At 37.0% G+C, this 17475-nt stretch overlaps 2 protein-coding genes across 2 annotated transcripts in view; one reads left to right on the top strand and one right to left on the bottom strand.

The window, feature by feature from the left end:
• LOC136042589 (uncharacterized) overlaps positions 1-17475 on the bottom strand; it is a 478776-nt gene that overhangs the window by 379987 nt on the left and 81314 nt on the right. The window lies entirely within an intron of this gene.
• LOC136042546 (elongation factor G, mitochondrial-like) overlaps positions 1-17475 on the top strand; it is a 70272-nt gene that overhangs the window by 7816 nt on the left and 44981 nt on the right. The window contains exon 2 of the mRNA XM_065727516.1: positions 13546-13698. Coding sequence (XP_065583588.1) covers positions 13546-13698 — 153 coding nt within the window. The remainder of the gene's footprint in view (positions 1-13545; positions 13699-17475) is intronic.

Here is a 17475-nt window from a genome sequence, read left to right as displayed (position 1 = left end):
GGTCTTATTTTGCTCTTTATTTTTTTGTATCTGTAAATCTTATTACAAAAACTATAGAGATAAATATGCATTATGATGATTAATATGTAATGTGTTTCTATTAATCAGATTATCATCTTTCTATTCATTGTTATTCTCTTTTTAAAACTGGGTCAAGAAATGTATTTTCATCCAATTTTGCGTTCAATCATAGGCAAAACTAAATTTCATAAAGTCAAAACTGCATAACCAGTTTTAACAAAGAACCCAGGCCATGATGTATCACAAGATTTGATAGAGAAATCTATTATTGTGTTGCGAGAGCAACACTTTGGTTTTGTCGTGTTTTTTTTTTTTTTTGTTCCTAGCACCCCGATTTCAGCTTATTGCTAGAAAGTGGCAAGGGCCTACCCTCTGCGTTTTTTACGGAAAGTGTGGACCTTCGGCCGGATTGATGAATATGACTTTACATTTTGGAAAGCTTCGTAGAACTCTTGCCTGGGGCCAAAAAGGATGGTTTTTGCTTGTCCTTGAGCCAGAGCCTATGGTGTGTGAAGTGAAGAGGAGTTGTATAGCCTATGTCAGAGAGGACTCTCTTAAGTTATGCAGCCAAGCTTCCGTTTCATCAAACCATGTTTCTGCTTTCGAGTGGAAAGCTCCGTTCTAGCAGGCAAGCAGGCAGGCACCAGTTTCAAATTGAAGATGGACTAAAATCTATAAGTGTAAAATATATGCGACAGTTACCCTGCCCCACAGCCAATATATCTTCTTTGAGTGATAAATAGAAAAATTTAGAGAAGCAAAAAAGCGGCATTTTCCCACGGGTCCGAAAGTTCTACCCATTTCTGTTCGTGATTTCAGCTGAGTTTATCATTCGGTTTTTCGCACTTGGGATTGCGGTAGAGAAATGGTATCAGATGTGCCTCTTAAACTTTAAAAGTTCTCTCATTGCTAAAGAAATTAGAGTTTATCCTTTGCTCCTTTCTAAGTGATGACGTTAGAAAGTTGGCCTACGGCAAAAAAGTCAACTTTTGAACTAAGACAGATGGATTTTTTTTTCGACGGCAGTCGATAGCTTTTGATGAGCTGATCAAAGTATATTTCATCCATTTTTTTTTGTACAAAAATTCCTTCATGAGATATACCAGTTTGAAAGTTTAAAGGGGTTGACAAGTTCAGTAGTAAGGTACACACTGAAACCAAAAATAAGCCGATACCAATTGTGAGACATATAAGGGAGTTGTAAGCAACAGTCGGCTGTTAGCTCATAATCATCCTCGGCAATGAGGGGTTCGCAACTCTTACTAGTTGGTGTACCTATTTTTTGTTTCCACTGTATTTGATGGTAAGACCTGGTAAGATATGTAGGGGACTTGTAAGTAATAATCGGCTTAAAGGCTACAATCATCTTTAGCAATGAGGAGTTTGCAACTTTTGCGAGTTGGTGTACCTAGTATGTATTTTAGCATCCTTACAGATTAACAACTTCAGCGTTTAGTCGCAGCGAGGAAACAAAACCAAAGTGTTGCTCTCAAAACACTTTACTCGGCGAAGCCGAGCAAAGGTTGCCGCAACACCTCACGTTGCCCATGCAACGTAGATCTAGTTATGGATATATTTGGGTAAATATGGAGTAGTTTAAATTACTGAGCTGGGAATAAGGTAAACATACCCCTCAATGCCTATTTTATGTTCTTTGTGAATACAATAACTGCTTTAATTGCAAATTTAATTTTAAACCCTTTGTATACCCTCAAAGATGATACCTTCTACTCTTATTTTAGGTACTGCTTATATACCTACGTTGTTTGCACCCTTGTTTAAGCTAGTTCACCTGTAAACTGAATATACTGGACAAAAATGAGAACCAGAAAATATATGGGAAATATAGAATTTGGGCTATGTATTTGCACATGAGGGGGGTGGGGTAAAGTATAGTGGAGCTGCAGTCAGGTTGAATTAACAACAGTTATTATGTATATGAGGAAGATAGAATAGTTGTTTGTAACTCTTTTATGTAGCTAAAAATGAGAGAAGAAGAAATCATCTTTGAAGTTCTATAATGTGCTTACAATTGAACTTGATTTGGAATTTGAGTGCTTAAAATTTAATATTGTAAAGTAATTATTGCATTTGGAAAGAGCATAAAAAAGGCATTGAGTGGGATATTCGCCTTAAACCTAGGTCAGTAGTTTGAACTACACCATGTTTACCTATGTTTGGAACCAGTAGGTTTTTGGCTGGTAGGTTTTTGCTGTTGAAGTGCATTAACTAAAATTAGTCTGTATATGATGAAGTAAGAATTTTTGTTTCCAAGCCTTTTATATAGCTAAAAATAACAGAAAAAATTATCATCTTTGATGGTCCATAATGTACTTAAAATTGAATTTGATTTGGAATTCAAGTGCTTGAAAGTGAGTAATGTAAAGTTAATATTATGTTTGGAATGAGCATGAAAAAGGCATTGGGTGGTATATTCACCTTTTCTACTGGTTGGCAATTTAAACTACTCTATTTCTACCTATATGTAAGACCATCAGAGGGTGCGCTGGTAGGGTCTATTCAGAGAATGATAATCAAGATATTTCAACCAAACATAGAAATGTGGTATCCATGGTACTACTTTTACTTTACTAGCATGTTTTCTGCCAAAGTGGCCAATTCCTGCATATTTACTGATAAAATTTGCTGTTATTAACCACATCTAAAAAAGAAAACATTTATTTTCTAGGCAAAAAAAAAAAATTGTCCAGTAAAGACAAATTGCCATATGCTGCTAATCTAGGAATGGCAATTATTACTTCAATTATCCTTAAGAGTAAAATGTTATTTGAAAGCAAATTTGCAAATATTTTTAAAAAGATTCTGAAGCCTGTTGAAAATTTTATCACAGCTAAACCAAAGTAGAGAGAGTTGTGTACCTAGGACCTATTTTACTCTTTATTTTTTATATGTTTAAATCTTATTGCAAAAATTTTATTACAAATATGTAATACAAACTTTAAATAATCTATTGCAGCGGTTTTTTTTTAGAACTGCTCTCTAGAATTTAGGCCCAGGATACACTATAGTTGCTTTACCTTCCTCTTAGGCTAAATGAACCTAGGACCTATAGGTTAAGAACAAATAAAATAAATATTAAACCTTAAAACACAAGTTTGGTGGTATATAAATAGATTGTTAACATATAAAATCATTTTAAGAACAAAAATTAACAGGATTGTCATAATAATAATCTTAAAAGTCAAATTTTTCATCGCACATTGAAGGTTGAAAGATCCACTGCTTTTCCTTCACAGATAATGCTGCAATCAGCATAGTATCTATCAGTCTAGAGATATCTCAGAATCTATAGCCTAGAGATATCTCTAGGGCTATTGCAAAAGTCAATCCCCCACAATTATGAGTACAATAATTGCTTTAGTTGCAAATTTAATTTTAAGCCCTTTATATATCCTCAAAGATGATACCTTCTACTCTTATTTTAGATACTGCTTATATACCTCTGTTAGTTGCACCCTTGTTTAATCTAGTTCACTTGTAAACTGAATACACTGGACAAAAATGAGAACCAGAAAACATATGGGAAATATAGAATTTGGGCTATGTATTTGCACATGAGAGGAGTGGGGTAAAGTATAGTGGAGCTGCAGTCAGGTTGAATTAACAACAATTATTATGTATATGCGGAAGTTAGAATAGCTGTTTGTAACTCTTTTGTATAGGTAAAAATGAGAGAACAAGAAATCATCTTTGAAGTTCTATAATGTGCTTACAATTGAACTTGATTTGGAATTTGAGTGCCTAAAATTTAATCATTTAAAATAATTATGTTATTCACTGTGCAAATATTGTCTTTTTGGTCTTTTGATTATCTCCCTTATCGTTTCCTGAAAATTCCAAATTAACACACACAGTTATTCCAGAGTTACACCCTTTTGATAACCCATATACACATAACATGTTATGATTTAGTTCAACAACACTCCCCTCAACATTCCCTGAAAGACTCATCTTAACGCCCCTCCGTATTTTAGGAAAGCAGAAGTCAAACATGCATACCGTTTCTCAATAATATATCTATAATATCAAACATTTCGTGGTAACGAACTGTAGTAAGGAGTGACCCAGCTCAATAGTAACCAAAACTAAAAAAAAAATGGAATTTTGATATCAATAGCTACATCAGAAGAATCGCATTTTAATGCTGATTTTAAATATATAGTTTTAATCAAGTTTAGTCTTACCCATCAAAAGTTACGAGCCTGAGAAAATTTGCCTTATTTTATAAAATAGGGGAAAACAACCCCTAAAAGTCATAGAATCTTAACGAAAGTCACACCATCAGATTCAGCGTATCAGAGAACCCTACTGAAGAAGTTTCAAGCTCCTATCTACAAAAATGTGGAATTTTGTATTTTTTGCCAGAAGACAGATCACAGATTCGTGTTTATTTGTTTGTTTGTTTTTTTTCCCAGGGGTGATCGTATCGACCCAGTGGTCCTAGAATCTTGTGAGAGGGCTCATTCTAACGGAAATGAAAAATTCTAGTGCCTTTTTTAAGTGACCAAAAAATTGGAGGGCTCCTAGGCCCCCTCTCACGCTAATTATTGTCCCAACCAGATCAAAATTCTGAGATAGCCATTTTATTCAGCGTAGTCAAAAACCTTATTACTATGTCTTTGGGGACGACTTACTCCCTCACAGTCCCCGTGGGAGGGGCCACAAGTTACAAACTTTGACCAGTGTTTACATATAGTAATGGTTATTTGGAAGTGTACAGACGTTTTCAGGGGGATTTTTAGGTTGGGCGGAGGAGTTGAGAAGAGCGGGATATGTTGGGGGAACTTTCTTTGGAGGAATTTGTCATGGGGGAAGAAAATTTTCATAAAGGGGGTGCAGGATTATCTAGCATTTAAAAAAAAATACAATGAAAAAATAAATATGAAAAAGTTTTTTCAACTGAAAGTAAGGAGAAGCATTGAAATTCAAAACGAACAGAAATTATTACGCATATGATGGGCTCACCTCCTCCTAATACCTCGCTCTTTTTAAAGCTAAAGCATTTTTAGTAATTTCAACTATTTATTTTACGGCTTTTGTGATTCAGGGGTCATTCTTAAGAAATTGGAACAAAATTTAAGCTTCAGTGTAAAGAGCGAGGTTCTGACGAGGGGGTGAACCCCTTTGTATACGTAACAAAAACATGAGAATACAGAAGTTCGCTACGTAAGCTAATTTGTAAGTTACATATACCTTTCACTAATAAAAACAAGTTTTTTTAACGGAAAGTAAGGAGCGACATTAAAACTTAAAACGAATAGAAATTACTTCGTATATGAAAGGAGATGCTTCCTCATCAACGCCCAGCTCTTTATGCTAAATTTTTTTACTGTTTTAAAAAGTAGAGTTAAGAGAAAGAGTCAAACTTTAGCGTAAAGAGCGGGGCGTTGATGAAGAAGCATCTTCTTTCATATACGAAGTAATTTCTGTTCGTTTTAAGTTTTAATGTCGCTCCTTACTTTCCGTTAAAAAAACTTGTTTTTTTTTTAAATTTAATATAAACAATGAACAAATTGCATAACTCGCAGCCTTTGCTTTGAGGCCTTGGGGGGAGGGGCATTCCGAAACGCAAAATTACTGAACCTTTCAACAATGCTGACAATTCCTGGCCCTTCAGCCAGGAATTGCAATGGGGGGTTGGGGGCCAGCCATCCTGTAAGGAGTGCAATGGGGAGGGGGCTAAATGCCCTCCATCACTTTTGACATTTAAAAAAGGAACTAGAACTTCTAATTTTCAACCAAATGACCTTCTTCTAAAGCCAAACAACCATCCTTTCCATAAAAACCTTAAATGGCCCTTGGCATAGCTTACTTGGATTGCTTTGGTGATTTTTATCAACCCCAAAAGCCTTATTGTATGATCTTTGGACTGTTTTGAATAAAATGACTGTCTCAAAATTCTTTATTCTATATATTTGGAGAAAACACGACGTGTTGGGGGGGGGGGCTAGCTGCCCTCTGATCACTTTGACTCTTATAAAGGACACTGGAAATTCAGATTACCAATCCAATGAATCCCCTCCGAAGTATACACGAACGCCTTCTCTATAAAAACCTTATATGCCCCCAGGGTGTAACTTAGAACCCTTGCCCTGTGAACTGAGGGGGCGGGGGTGTCTTCCTCTGAGACATAATTTCCGAACCCTTAAACTACACTGAACAAAATTCCTATCTTCAAATTTTGGTTGGATGTCTTTGGGGAAATGAAAAGCGTAGGGGGATATGGTTGCTCTCAAATCGCTTCTGACTCTTAAAAAGGGAACTATAACTTTTAATTTTAAATCAAATGAGCCCCATCTTAAGTTTAAGCAACCACCCATTCCATGTAAACCTTATATGCTTACAACCCTACTTAAAACCCTATTCCCAGGGCACTGGGGAGTTGATTCAACCTTTGAGGCATTTTTTTATGTTCTTTGGACTATTTTGATTACACTTACTATCTCATAGTTTTAATTAGATTCGTTTGGTGAAGATAGGTAGTCAGGGTAGGGGGCTAGCTGCCCCCCATCATTTTCACTCTTAGAAAGAAACTAGAACTTCCGACTTTCAACCAAATGAACCTCCTTTAAAGTTTATACAACTATTCCTTCCATAAGAACCTTAATTACCCCATGGGCATAACTTATAACCCTTGCCCCCAGGCTCTGGGGATTTGTTTCAATCCTTAAAGCCTTGTTATATGATATTTAGACTGTTTTGAATAAAATGGCTATTTCAAATTTCCCATTAGGTGCATTTCAGGACAATGCGACGTGTTTGTGGGAGGGGGGAGAGGTAGCTGCCCTCCTATCACCTTGACTCCTAAAAAGAGGCCTAGAAATTCTGATTACTAATTCGATGAGCCCTCCCCCCGAAGTCTGTATGACCACGCTTTCTATAAAAAACATAATTTGCCCCCAGGGCATAATTCAGGGCCATTGCCCTGACGGCTGGGGGGATTCGCCATCTTCAAAGACATAATTTCCGGATTTTTCAAATGCATTGATCAAAATGTATTTCTCAAAATTTTGATTGAAAGTCTTGGGGGAAATTATACGTGGGGGAAGGGGTCATTTGCCCTGCGTTCGTTTTCGACTAATAAAAAGGGTACTAGTTATCTCAATTTCCAATCGAATGAGCCCTTTTTGAAGTTTCTACAACAGCATTTCTATAAAAAAAGGACCTTATATCCCCCAAGGGCATAACTTACAAACCTTGTTGTGAGGGCTCTGGGGTGGTATCCTCCTCAGAGGCATAATTTCCAGACCTTTCAACTATGTTGAACAAAATGGCTATATCAAAATGTCGATCAGAAGTGTTTGGGGAAATGATGTGCGTGGGGGGGGGTATTCGCCCTCCAATTACTTTCGACTATTAATAAGGGAAATAGCCGTCTCAATTTCCAATCGAATGGCCCCTTTTGAAGTTTATACGATAGTGCTTTCTATAGTAAACCTTATATGCCCATTGAGCATAACTTACAACTTTTGCCCTGGAGAATGTGGGGGGGGGGACTGTCACCCTCAAAGACATAATTTCCGGGCTTTTCAACTACTTTAAACAAGATGGCTATCCCAAAATTTTGATTGGATGTCTTTGGGGAAAGGGTGAACGTGGGAGGGGGTGAGTTGCCCGTAATCACTTTTGACTATTAAAAAGAGAACTAGGCCTCTCCATTTCCAATTAAATGAGCCCTTTTTTGAAGTTTTTACAACTCCTTCGATACGAAGTGTCCTGGTTGCCCTGGTTGCCCTGGTCTAAAACTAACAAAAAAAAAAAAAATACATTGTGCCAACATCGTTCTTTACTTACGCAGCGCTTTTGCGCTGCCTTATATATATATTTGGCATAAAATCTTATTAGTGCTTCATCGAGGAAGAAGACGTCAAAAACTTAGAAAATATTAATCAAAATATTTACTTTTCGAACAGGCAATGACTTAAAATTTGTTTTAATGAAACGCTGAGTATTTTCTAATAAATTAGATTTGACGCAGTAAATTACAGCCTTATTTCAATAAGCTACGTTTTTCTGTAAGAAGTTTTTCCATAGAATGGTTTTATTCTGGGTGCTTAAAATACTTATAAGAACAATTCAAACGATAAAATTTTGCTTGAAGCTTCTCACTTCAGGTTTAAAAATTTTGTGCAACATAAAATTTAGCTCCGAATTCTATAGTCCGCAAATGGAATAAAAATGGAGACGGATCGTTGTTTCATGAGAATTTCCAAGACACGGCACATTTCTTGAAAACACTGCTCTACTAGTGTATAAAATATTTTTTCTTTGAACCATTGGTTCCGTCCGGCTCTCCTGGCTGCCTAACAGGAATTATTGCGGGACGCAGCTCTTCTTTTCTGTAATCCCTGCTTCTTCTGCATTTAGAAATTGCGGAGAATTAGGAATTGCAATTTTGTCTGGGCTGTCACTATTTGAAGCGTCAGTATGCTTAATTCGTTTTTCTATTAAGAAGCAATAACAGTTCTTTCATAAATGGCTGAACTAGACAATACTCTATACTGTTAGATTTATAAAGGATGTCTGATATTGAGTGCCATTGAATGTCTAGAATCTCGTTTTTTACTTTTGGATGAAATTGGAAGTTTTCATCTACTTCATAGATTACAAAGAGCTTGCAGTATTTCTTCCGTTTACCACAATGTTCAATCCACTTTTTTGCATCGATGTAATTTTCGCAGTTGTACCCGGTTTCTTCATTCACTTCCCGGACTGCACATTCTATTTCTGTTTCATTTTCTTCAATTTTCCCTTTTGGAAAACTCCATCTCGATTGTCCTCCAACTACTTGCACAAGCACTACTTTGTCACATGTCTTATTGATTAAAATACATCCATATGTTTTTATTGCTGCTCTTTGTCTTTGCCATTTATTGTAAATTGTGTTCACTTTTGAGACGTGGCTTTTCAGAACTCTGTCTTGCTCAAATATGAAGTGCATGAATCTTTTGCAATCTCTGAACCTTTGCGATACAAGTAGGTTTGTATAATTGCTATCATGGAGGGACCAGTATAGCAACTGAATATTGTTGCAAACTTTATCCATGTCCTTTTTATCTTCTTCTGTCATTTTGAGCATAAACGTTTCACTTAACATACGCTCAATTTCCATTTTGCACTAGTACGTTGCTTAAAGACTAAAATCACAATATAATTGTCTATTAGCTTAACTCTGTTGAACTGAGTGGAGTACACCGTGTGCTCCTGATATTTATTTCATGAATGACGTCATCGTCCTTGTTTGTCATTGTGTTCTATGTATGACGTCATCTGTATTAAACTTTAATGATGTCATTAGTGTTTACTCTATCCTTTCTAATGGGTATGCTTTTAAAATTGATTCTATTTTGGAGTTATTTCTTACAGGGGATCAAGTCAAACATATAGTTACTATTGAAATTTAGTCTCAAAGTAAGGAAAATAAGGTAGTGAAGAAAGAATCTTGTGTTTCTTGTAAAATTCCGTAAGACCAGTTTAGTTGTTCAACAATTACGATAAGAAATATAAAAAAAAAGATATGAATTAAAAGAATGATAAAAAAATTAATAAAAAGAATGGGAATTAAAGTAAAACATAAATAAGAAAAAAAACAAACTAATATTGGTACTGGGCACACTGCTTCTTTTGATAGTCAATGGCATTTGTTTCGATTCCGAAAATTGTAATGATTTTTTTGTTTTTTTTTTGTTTTCTGGTTAGATATTTTACTAGGTCCCTTACGCCTCTCCCTAGGGAACCAATAGGCGTTGAGAGTGTGAATTGATATGAAATCCTCTTCAAGCTGAAAATGTCTGTATTATTCGATAATGGAAGGTTTTATTTCCATGCAAACTCCAAAAGCAAAGATTCTGGAATGTTTGTACAGTTTCTGGATTCTTTGAATTGATGTAAAATCCTTTTCAAGATAAAAAAAAAAATTCTTGTACTGTTCAATAATGGAAGGTTTAGGTACAAGCAAGCTGCAAAAGTAGACGACAGTATTTGGTTTATTTTATGTTTTTGACCAATGTTAATTGTGCACTAGAAGGATAAATGGTTTTAGTGACATATAAATTGCAAAAGCAAAGATTTTGGAACATTTGTGAAGTTTTTAGATTTCTGAATTAATGTAAAAAATTCCGAGCAATGTAAAAAAAATTGAGTGTTTTTGTCACTGGTTGAGCACCAAAAAATTACTAAAAGCACTTTGACTACAACAAACTCAGCTAGCTGGTAAGTTCCAAGGGTTTTTAGTTACCTATGGGGCCGTAGTTCACCTACAACTGCACCGGGTATCTGTAGCCAATCTGCCACACCCAGGGTACCTACAGCCAACCTGCCATACCCTGGATACCTGAAGTCAACCTAATTTTTACCTAGGTTATATTATTACTGCCGTTTGCTTCTGCAGTCTTCATGTAACTAAAGCCTTCATTATTGAATAATACAGGTATTCTACTTTAAGATATATCTATATTAATGCCTGTTATCTTTGTGTTTGCTATGATGGTTCTTATGGTTCTTGGTATCTACCAAGTGACATATGGTGATCGCAAATTCTGTCGGTCTATCGGTCTGTCTGTCTGTCCTGGTTTTGCTACTTTAGGCACTTCCAGGTAACCTAGGATGGTGACATTTGGCAGGCTTATCAGGAATCAGACCAGATGAAATCAAAAATTGTCGTTTCCCCGACCATCTGGGGGGGGGGGTGTGAATGGGTGGACGGTTAAATCGGAAAAATTAGAAAAAAATGAGGTATTTTTGACTTGCGAACGGGTGCGGATTTTAATGAAATTTGATGCTTGGAAGGATATCGTGTCTCAAAGCTGTTATTTCAAATCCCCACCGGATCTGGTGACATTGAGGGGAGTTGGGGGGGGGACCTAAAATTTTGGAAAACGCTTAGAGTGGAGGGATCGGGATGAAACTTGGTAGGAAAATAAGCACAAGTCCTAGATACGTGATTGATATAACCGGAACAGATCCGCTCTCTATGGGGGAGCTGGGGGGGGGTTAATTCTGAAAAATTTGAAAAAATGGGTTATTTTTAACTTACGAAGGAGTGATCGGATCTTAATGAAATTTGATGTTTAGAAGGATACCTTGTCTCAGAGCTCTTATTTTAAATCCCGATCGGACCTGGTGACATTGGGGAGAGCTGAGGGGGGACCTAAAATCTTGGAAAACGCTTAGACTGGAGGATCGGGATGAAACCTGGTGGGAAAAATAAGCACAAGTCCTAGATACGTGATTGACATAACCGGAACGGATGCGCTCTCTTTAGAGAGTTGAGGGGGGAGGGTTAATTCTGAAAAATTACAAAAATGAGTTATTTTTAATTGACATTGGGGGGAGTTTGGGGGGGGACCTAAAATCTTGGAAAACGCTTAGAGTAGAAGGATCGGGATGAAACTTGGTGGAAAAAATAATAGCAAATCCTAGATACGTGATTGACATAACCGGAACGGATCCGCTCTCTTTGGGGGAGTTGGGGGGAGGATTAATTCTTAAAAATTAGAAAAATGAGGTATTTTCAACTTACGAAGGAGTGATTGGATCTTAATGAAATTTCATATTTAGAAGGACCTCGTAACTCATATCTCTTATTTTAAATCTCGACCAGATCCAGTGTCATTGGGGGGGGGGGGGAGGCTAAATCTTGGAAAACGCTTAAAGTGGAGAGGTCAGGATGAAACTTGGTGGGAAGAATAAGCACAATTCCAAGATACGTATAACCGTACTGGATCCGCTCTCTTTGGTGGAGGTGGGGGGGATTGATTCGGAAAAATGAGAAAAAATGAGGTACTTGTAACTTACGAATTGGTGGTCAGATCTTAGTGAAATTTGATATTTAGAAGGATCTTGTGCTTTAGAACTTGTATTTTAAATCCTGACCAGATCCGATGACAGTCGGGGGAGTTAGACGGGCAAACCGAAATTCTTGGAAAACGTTAAAATCGAGGTATCTTGGGTGATCGGATCTTAATGAAACTTGATATAAATCTCATGTGAATCTCATTGAAGAATCTCATGTCTCAGATGCTCCATTTCCAATTCGAATCGGATCCGGGGACATAGAGGGTTGCAGGGGGGAACCAGAAATCTTGGAAAACGCTTAGAGTGGAGAGATCGGGATGGAGCTTGATGAGAAGAATAAGCACAAGTTATAGATACGACATTGACATAATTGGAACGTATCCGTTCTCTTTGGGGGAGCTGGGGGTCGTTAATTTGGAAAAATTAGAAACATTCAGGTAGTTTTAACTTAAGAACGGGTGACCGAATCTTAATGAAATTTGATATGTAGAAAGAACTCATGTCTCAGAGCTCTAATTTCAAATCCCGACCAGATCTGTTCACATTGGGGAGAGTTTACGGGAAAAACCGGAAACCTTGGAAAATGCTTATGAATGTTGTAGATATGTGATTGACATAATCGGACTGGATCCGCTATCTTTGGGGGAGTTAGGGGGTGGGGTTCAGTGCTTTGGCGAGTTTGGTGCTTCTGGACGTGCTAGGACGATGAAAATTCGTAGATGTGTCATAGAGCTGCACAAATTGACTTGATAAAGTCGATTTCTCCGATTCGACCATCTGAGGGGCTGAAGGGAGAGGAAAAATTAGAAAAATTGAGGTATATTTAACTTACGAGTGGGTGATTGGATCTTAATGAATTTTGATATTTAGAAGTACCTCTGACTCAGAGCTCTTATTTTAAATCCCGACCGGTATTAAGCCTCTGATTTTCCTTTTAAAGCAATCTATTGATTCTTAGAATTTTGCTAGAGCTAATACCACATGAACCCTTGGCTCTTCGCTCTTCCGACCTCGTCACAAGTGCCCTATGAGCTTTTAGCTCTTGTTTCATTTCTGTTTGTCTTTGGTTTCATTTATTCTTTAATAGTAATTTCTGGTCGTTTTGAGTTTGAATATTTATAGGATTTTATTTCTGCTGGTCTTAAGTTTCATATGGCTTATTAATGTTCTTTAAAAACTTCTTTTTCAGAATGTTTTTTTAATTAACTATAGAAAAGAACGTAAATTCACCCAATATTGCAATTGATCACTCTGGCTAGACTGGATTTCCCCAGGTCGAGAAAGCAAGAAAATAGTTTAACAAACAGGACATCACATATTACAAGATGTAAAACAATAGAGAAATATATTATAAGATCTAGGTCAGGGAGTAAGAATTATAAATTGCCAAAAATTGTGCTTACTGGCCATCTATTTGGGGGCAAATGAATACATGTCATCCCCAATCAGAGGGAGAAGCAGGGTGCTAATTCTTGAGCATGTTTATTAAATTTTATCTATCAAAACTATGCATAACTGGAAGTATTTTTTAGGGAGTGGGATTAGTATTGAGTTACTTGACTTAAGGCCCATCTGTCGAGGCAAATGGTTCTTTATGCGTTTGTATTATTGAAAGGATTATTTTGTTAATTTTGTATAATGGTTTTTGTTCGGTATTTAATCCAAGTAAGTCGTATTAAAATTGATATTATGTCATTATTATGTCAGCACATAAGATGGGCGTCATCGGCAAAGCTTGCAGAGCATAAAGAACTTTCAAAAATTCGAAATATTGGAATTTCTGCACACATTGACTCGGGGAAAACCACATTAACTGAAAGAATCCTATTTTATACTGGAAGAATTGATGAAATTCATGAGGTGAGCCTTTTTTTATCTTTTGCTTTGTTTTCTTTCCCATGGTTTCCATTTTCCATAATTATAATTTTTAACTTAAATGTAATTTGATTAAATCGCATTGTTAGTATTTTCATTATAGCAATTTCCATAAAGACACAATAGAAATTATCAAAAGAAACCAGCAGCCAGTGGTTGCATTTGAAGCTGAAAGGATGCATAAGAAAGACCACAGAAAAAATGCCTTTTTTTCTATGTAAAACCAAACTACAAAAAGAGCATATATTTTCAGTTTTTGTCGAAAGATAAACTTTTCTGCAAGGTAGAAAAACAAGAAAGTCAAAATCAGAAAATCTTTTAGCAGGATTTGGAAACTTTCGGCCCCCTGCAGGCAAACATTTCCTTAGACCTAGAGGGATTTCCCCTCACGTTCTTCATTTTGAGTAAAATACACAGAAACTATCGGGGATTACTTAAAAAAATACTATGAAACAAAATGTCTTTTTATGGCACTTGGTATTTACCAAGTGACATATAGCAGTCGGAATTTCTGTCGGTCTGTCTATCTGTCGGTTCTCGTTTTGCTAGTTCGGGCACTTTCAGATAAGCTAGGACGATGAAAGTTGGCAGACGTATCAGGGACCAGACCAAATTAAATTAAATATAGTCGTTTCCCCGATTCGACCATCTTGGGGGGATTGGAGGTATGGTTAATTCAGAAAAAACTAGAAAAAATGAGGTATTTTTAACTTGAACGGGTGATCAGATCTTAATGAAATTCAATATTTAAAAGGATCTCATGTCTCAGAGCTCTTGTTCTAAATCCCGACTGGATCCGGTGAGAATGGGGGTGGAGTTGGAAGGGGAAACTGGGAATCTTGGAAAACGCTTAGAGTTGAAACATCGGGATGAAACTTGGTGCGAAGAATAAGCATAAGCCCTAGATACGTGATTGACACAACTGGAACGGATCCGCTCTCTTTGGGGGAGTTGGGAGGGGGGTGTTAATTTGGAAAAATCAGGAAAAATGAGGTATTTTGAACTTACAAACGGGTGATCGTGTCTGAATGAAATTTTATATTTTGAAGGACCTCGTAACTCAGAGCTCTGATTTTAAATCCCGACACGATCTGGTGACATTGGGGGAAGCTGGAGTGAAAAACCGGAAATCTTGGAAAACACTTAGAGTGAAGAGGTCGGGATGAAACTTGGTGGGAAGAATAAGCACTAGTCCTAGATATATGATTGACATAACCAAACCGGATCCGCTCTCTATGGGAGAGTTGGAAAGGGGGGGGGGGTCAATTCGGAAAAATTAGAAAAAATGAGGTATTCTTATGAACTGGTGGTCAGATCTGAATAAAATGTAATAGTTAGAAGAAAGTCGTGTCTCAGACCTCTTATTTTAAATCCTAACTGGATCTGGTGACATTAGGGGAAGTTGGAGGGGGAGACCGGAAATCATGGGAAACGCTTAGAGTTGAGAGATCGGGATGAAACTTGGTGCGAAGAATAAGCATAAGTCCTAGATACGTGATTGACACAACTGGAAGGATCCGCTCTCTTTGGGGGGTGGGTGTTAATTAGGAAAAATCAGGAAAAAATGAGGTATTTTTAACTTACGAACGGGTGATCGTGTCTGAATGAAATTTTATATTTTGAAGGACCTGGTAACTCAGAGCTGTGATTTTAAATCCCGACAGGATCCGGTGACAATGGGGGAAGCTGGAGGGAAAAACTGGAAATCTTGGAAAACACTTAGAGTGAAGAGGTCGGGATGAAACTTGGTGGGAAAAATAAACACAAGTCCTAGATATATGATTGACATAACCAAAACGGATCTGCTCTCTCTCGGAGAGTTGGAAAGGGGGGGGGGTCAATTCGGAAAAATTAGAAAAAAGAGGTATTTTTAACTTACGAACGGGTAATCGAATCTTAATGAAATTTGAATATTTAGCAGGACTTCATGTCTCAGAGCATTTATTTGAAATCCGATCGGATCCCGTGATATTGGGGAGAGTTGGAGGGGGAAACCGGAAATCTTGAAAAACTGTTAGAGTGGAGAGATCGCGATGAAACTTGATGGGAAGAATAAGCAGAAGTCCTAGACACGTAATTAACATAACTGGACCGTATCCGCTATCTTTGGGGGAGTCAAGAGGTGGAAGATTTCCAGTGCTTTGGTGATTTTGGTGCTTCTGGACGTGCTAGTTCGATAAAATTAGCCGGCGTGTCAGGAACCTGTAGAAATTGACTTGATGACAGTCATTTCCCCGATTTCGACCATCTGGGGGGACTGGAGGGAGGGGAAATCGTGAAAATGGAGTAGGTTTATCGTACGAATTGGTGATCGGATCTTAATGAAACTTCATATATAGAAAGATCTCATGTCTCAGATGCTTCATTTTTAACTCGGATCAGATCCGGGGACATAAGGGGGTGGAGCGGGGAAACGTAAAAATTGGAAATATGAAAGAGTGGAGAGATCGGGATGCAACTTGATGGAAACATTAAGCACAAGTTCTAGATACGTGATTGACATAACCGGACCGAATTTACTCTCTTTGGGGGAGTTAGGGTTATTTCTAGTACTTTGGCGAGTTCAAGAATAAGTACAAGTTTGAGATACGTGATTGACATAAGCGGACCGGATCGGATTTCTTTGGGAATTGGAGGGATTTCTAGTGCTTTGGCGAGTTCGGTGTTTCTTGACGATGAAATACCGATGAAATCGATAACTCTAGTACCGAGTTAATTTAAGGTTCTGACCTCGTTGCAAGTGCCATATGAGCTCTTGGCTCTTGTTTTTCTTATGCTGTGTTTTTTTTTATGATGTTGTTTTTAACAGCTGTGCATTCAGGATTTGTGGGTAGGCTTAAACATTTATCATTTGAAAAAGCAAATCAAAAGTAATGATTAATATAGATAACAAGCGAAAGCAAGTTAAATAAGGGGAACCACTAGTACATATAGTATTCGTATATTATACTTAGGTTGTTCTAATCTGGAAAGTTATTGTGGTTCCTTCTTTTAATTTCAAGGCAGACTTTCATACAGCTTTAGGTGAGTAATATATCATCTCTGTTATTATTATAATCTGTCTAGGTGATTTTATACTAGAATATTTGAAATTTTAATAAAAGATTTAGCATGTCTGGTTCTTTGCTATTATAGCAGAATAATTTGAGCCAGTAGGAAACTAGTTAAATGTGTTCACTGTTGTCTTTTAAAGTCTCACCTTCTTCCTTTCAAATGTGCATCCATTTTTGTGTTCTATTTTGTAGTTTGTTACAGAAGAATTAGTCTCCGATCTTTGTTCAGTTTCTGATATTGTTTGCAGCTACTTACTGTATTACTGTTACTGTATTACTGTAGCTACTTACTGTACGCAGAAGCCCCGAGAGTTACAACTTAATCACTTCGGTTGTTCCCGAGATATTCACTTTTGACAACTTGAATGCACATAGTGCCTTCTATTTTAGTTTTTATCCTCATGGACATTCCCTGAAAGTTTCAACTTAATTAGAGTTTTAACTTCTAGATATTGTATCTAGATGTTTGATTCCCAACTGGGGTGCAGGCCTCACTGGTGGGGCATGGAAATATTTTGGTGGGTCAGGGGCAGGACATGCACCCTTCGGCTGACTTTACTTTAGAGTTTTAATTGTGAAAAAAAATTCAAGTGAATGATGTCACATTCATTATTCATTTAAAGAGGAAAAAAGATACGTGATAGCAGAATGATAACGTCACATGTTGTAGAAAATTCAGACAATATTTCATTGGTAAAAAAATATCCCT

This window comes from Artemia franciscana, chromosome 2 (genome assembly GCF_032884065.1).
Source record: "Artemia franciscana chromosome 2, ASM3288406v1, whole genome shotgun sequence".
Taxonomy (NCBI): domain Eukaryota; kingdom Metazoa; phylum Arthropoda; class Branchiopoda; order Anostraca; family Artemiidae; genus Artemia; species Artemia franciscana.
Note: the sequence above shows the minus strand (reverse complement) of the source record. Positions and strands in the feature narration are given on the sequence as shown.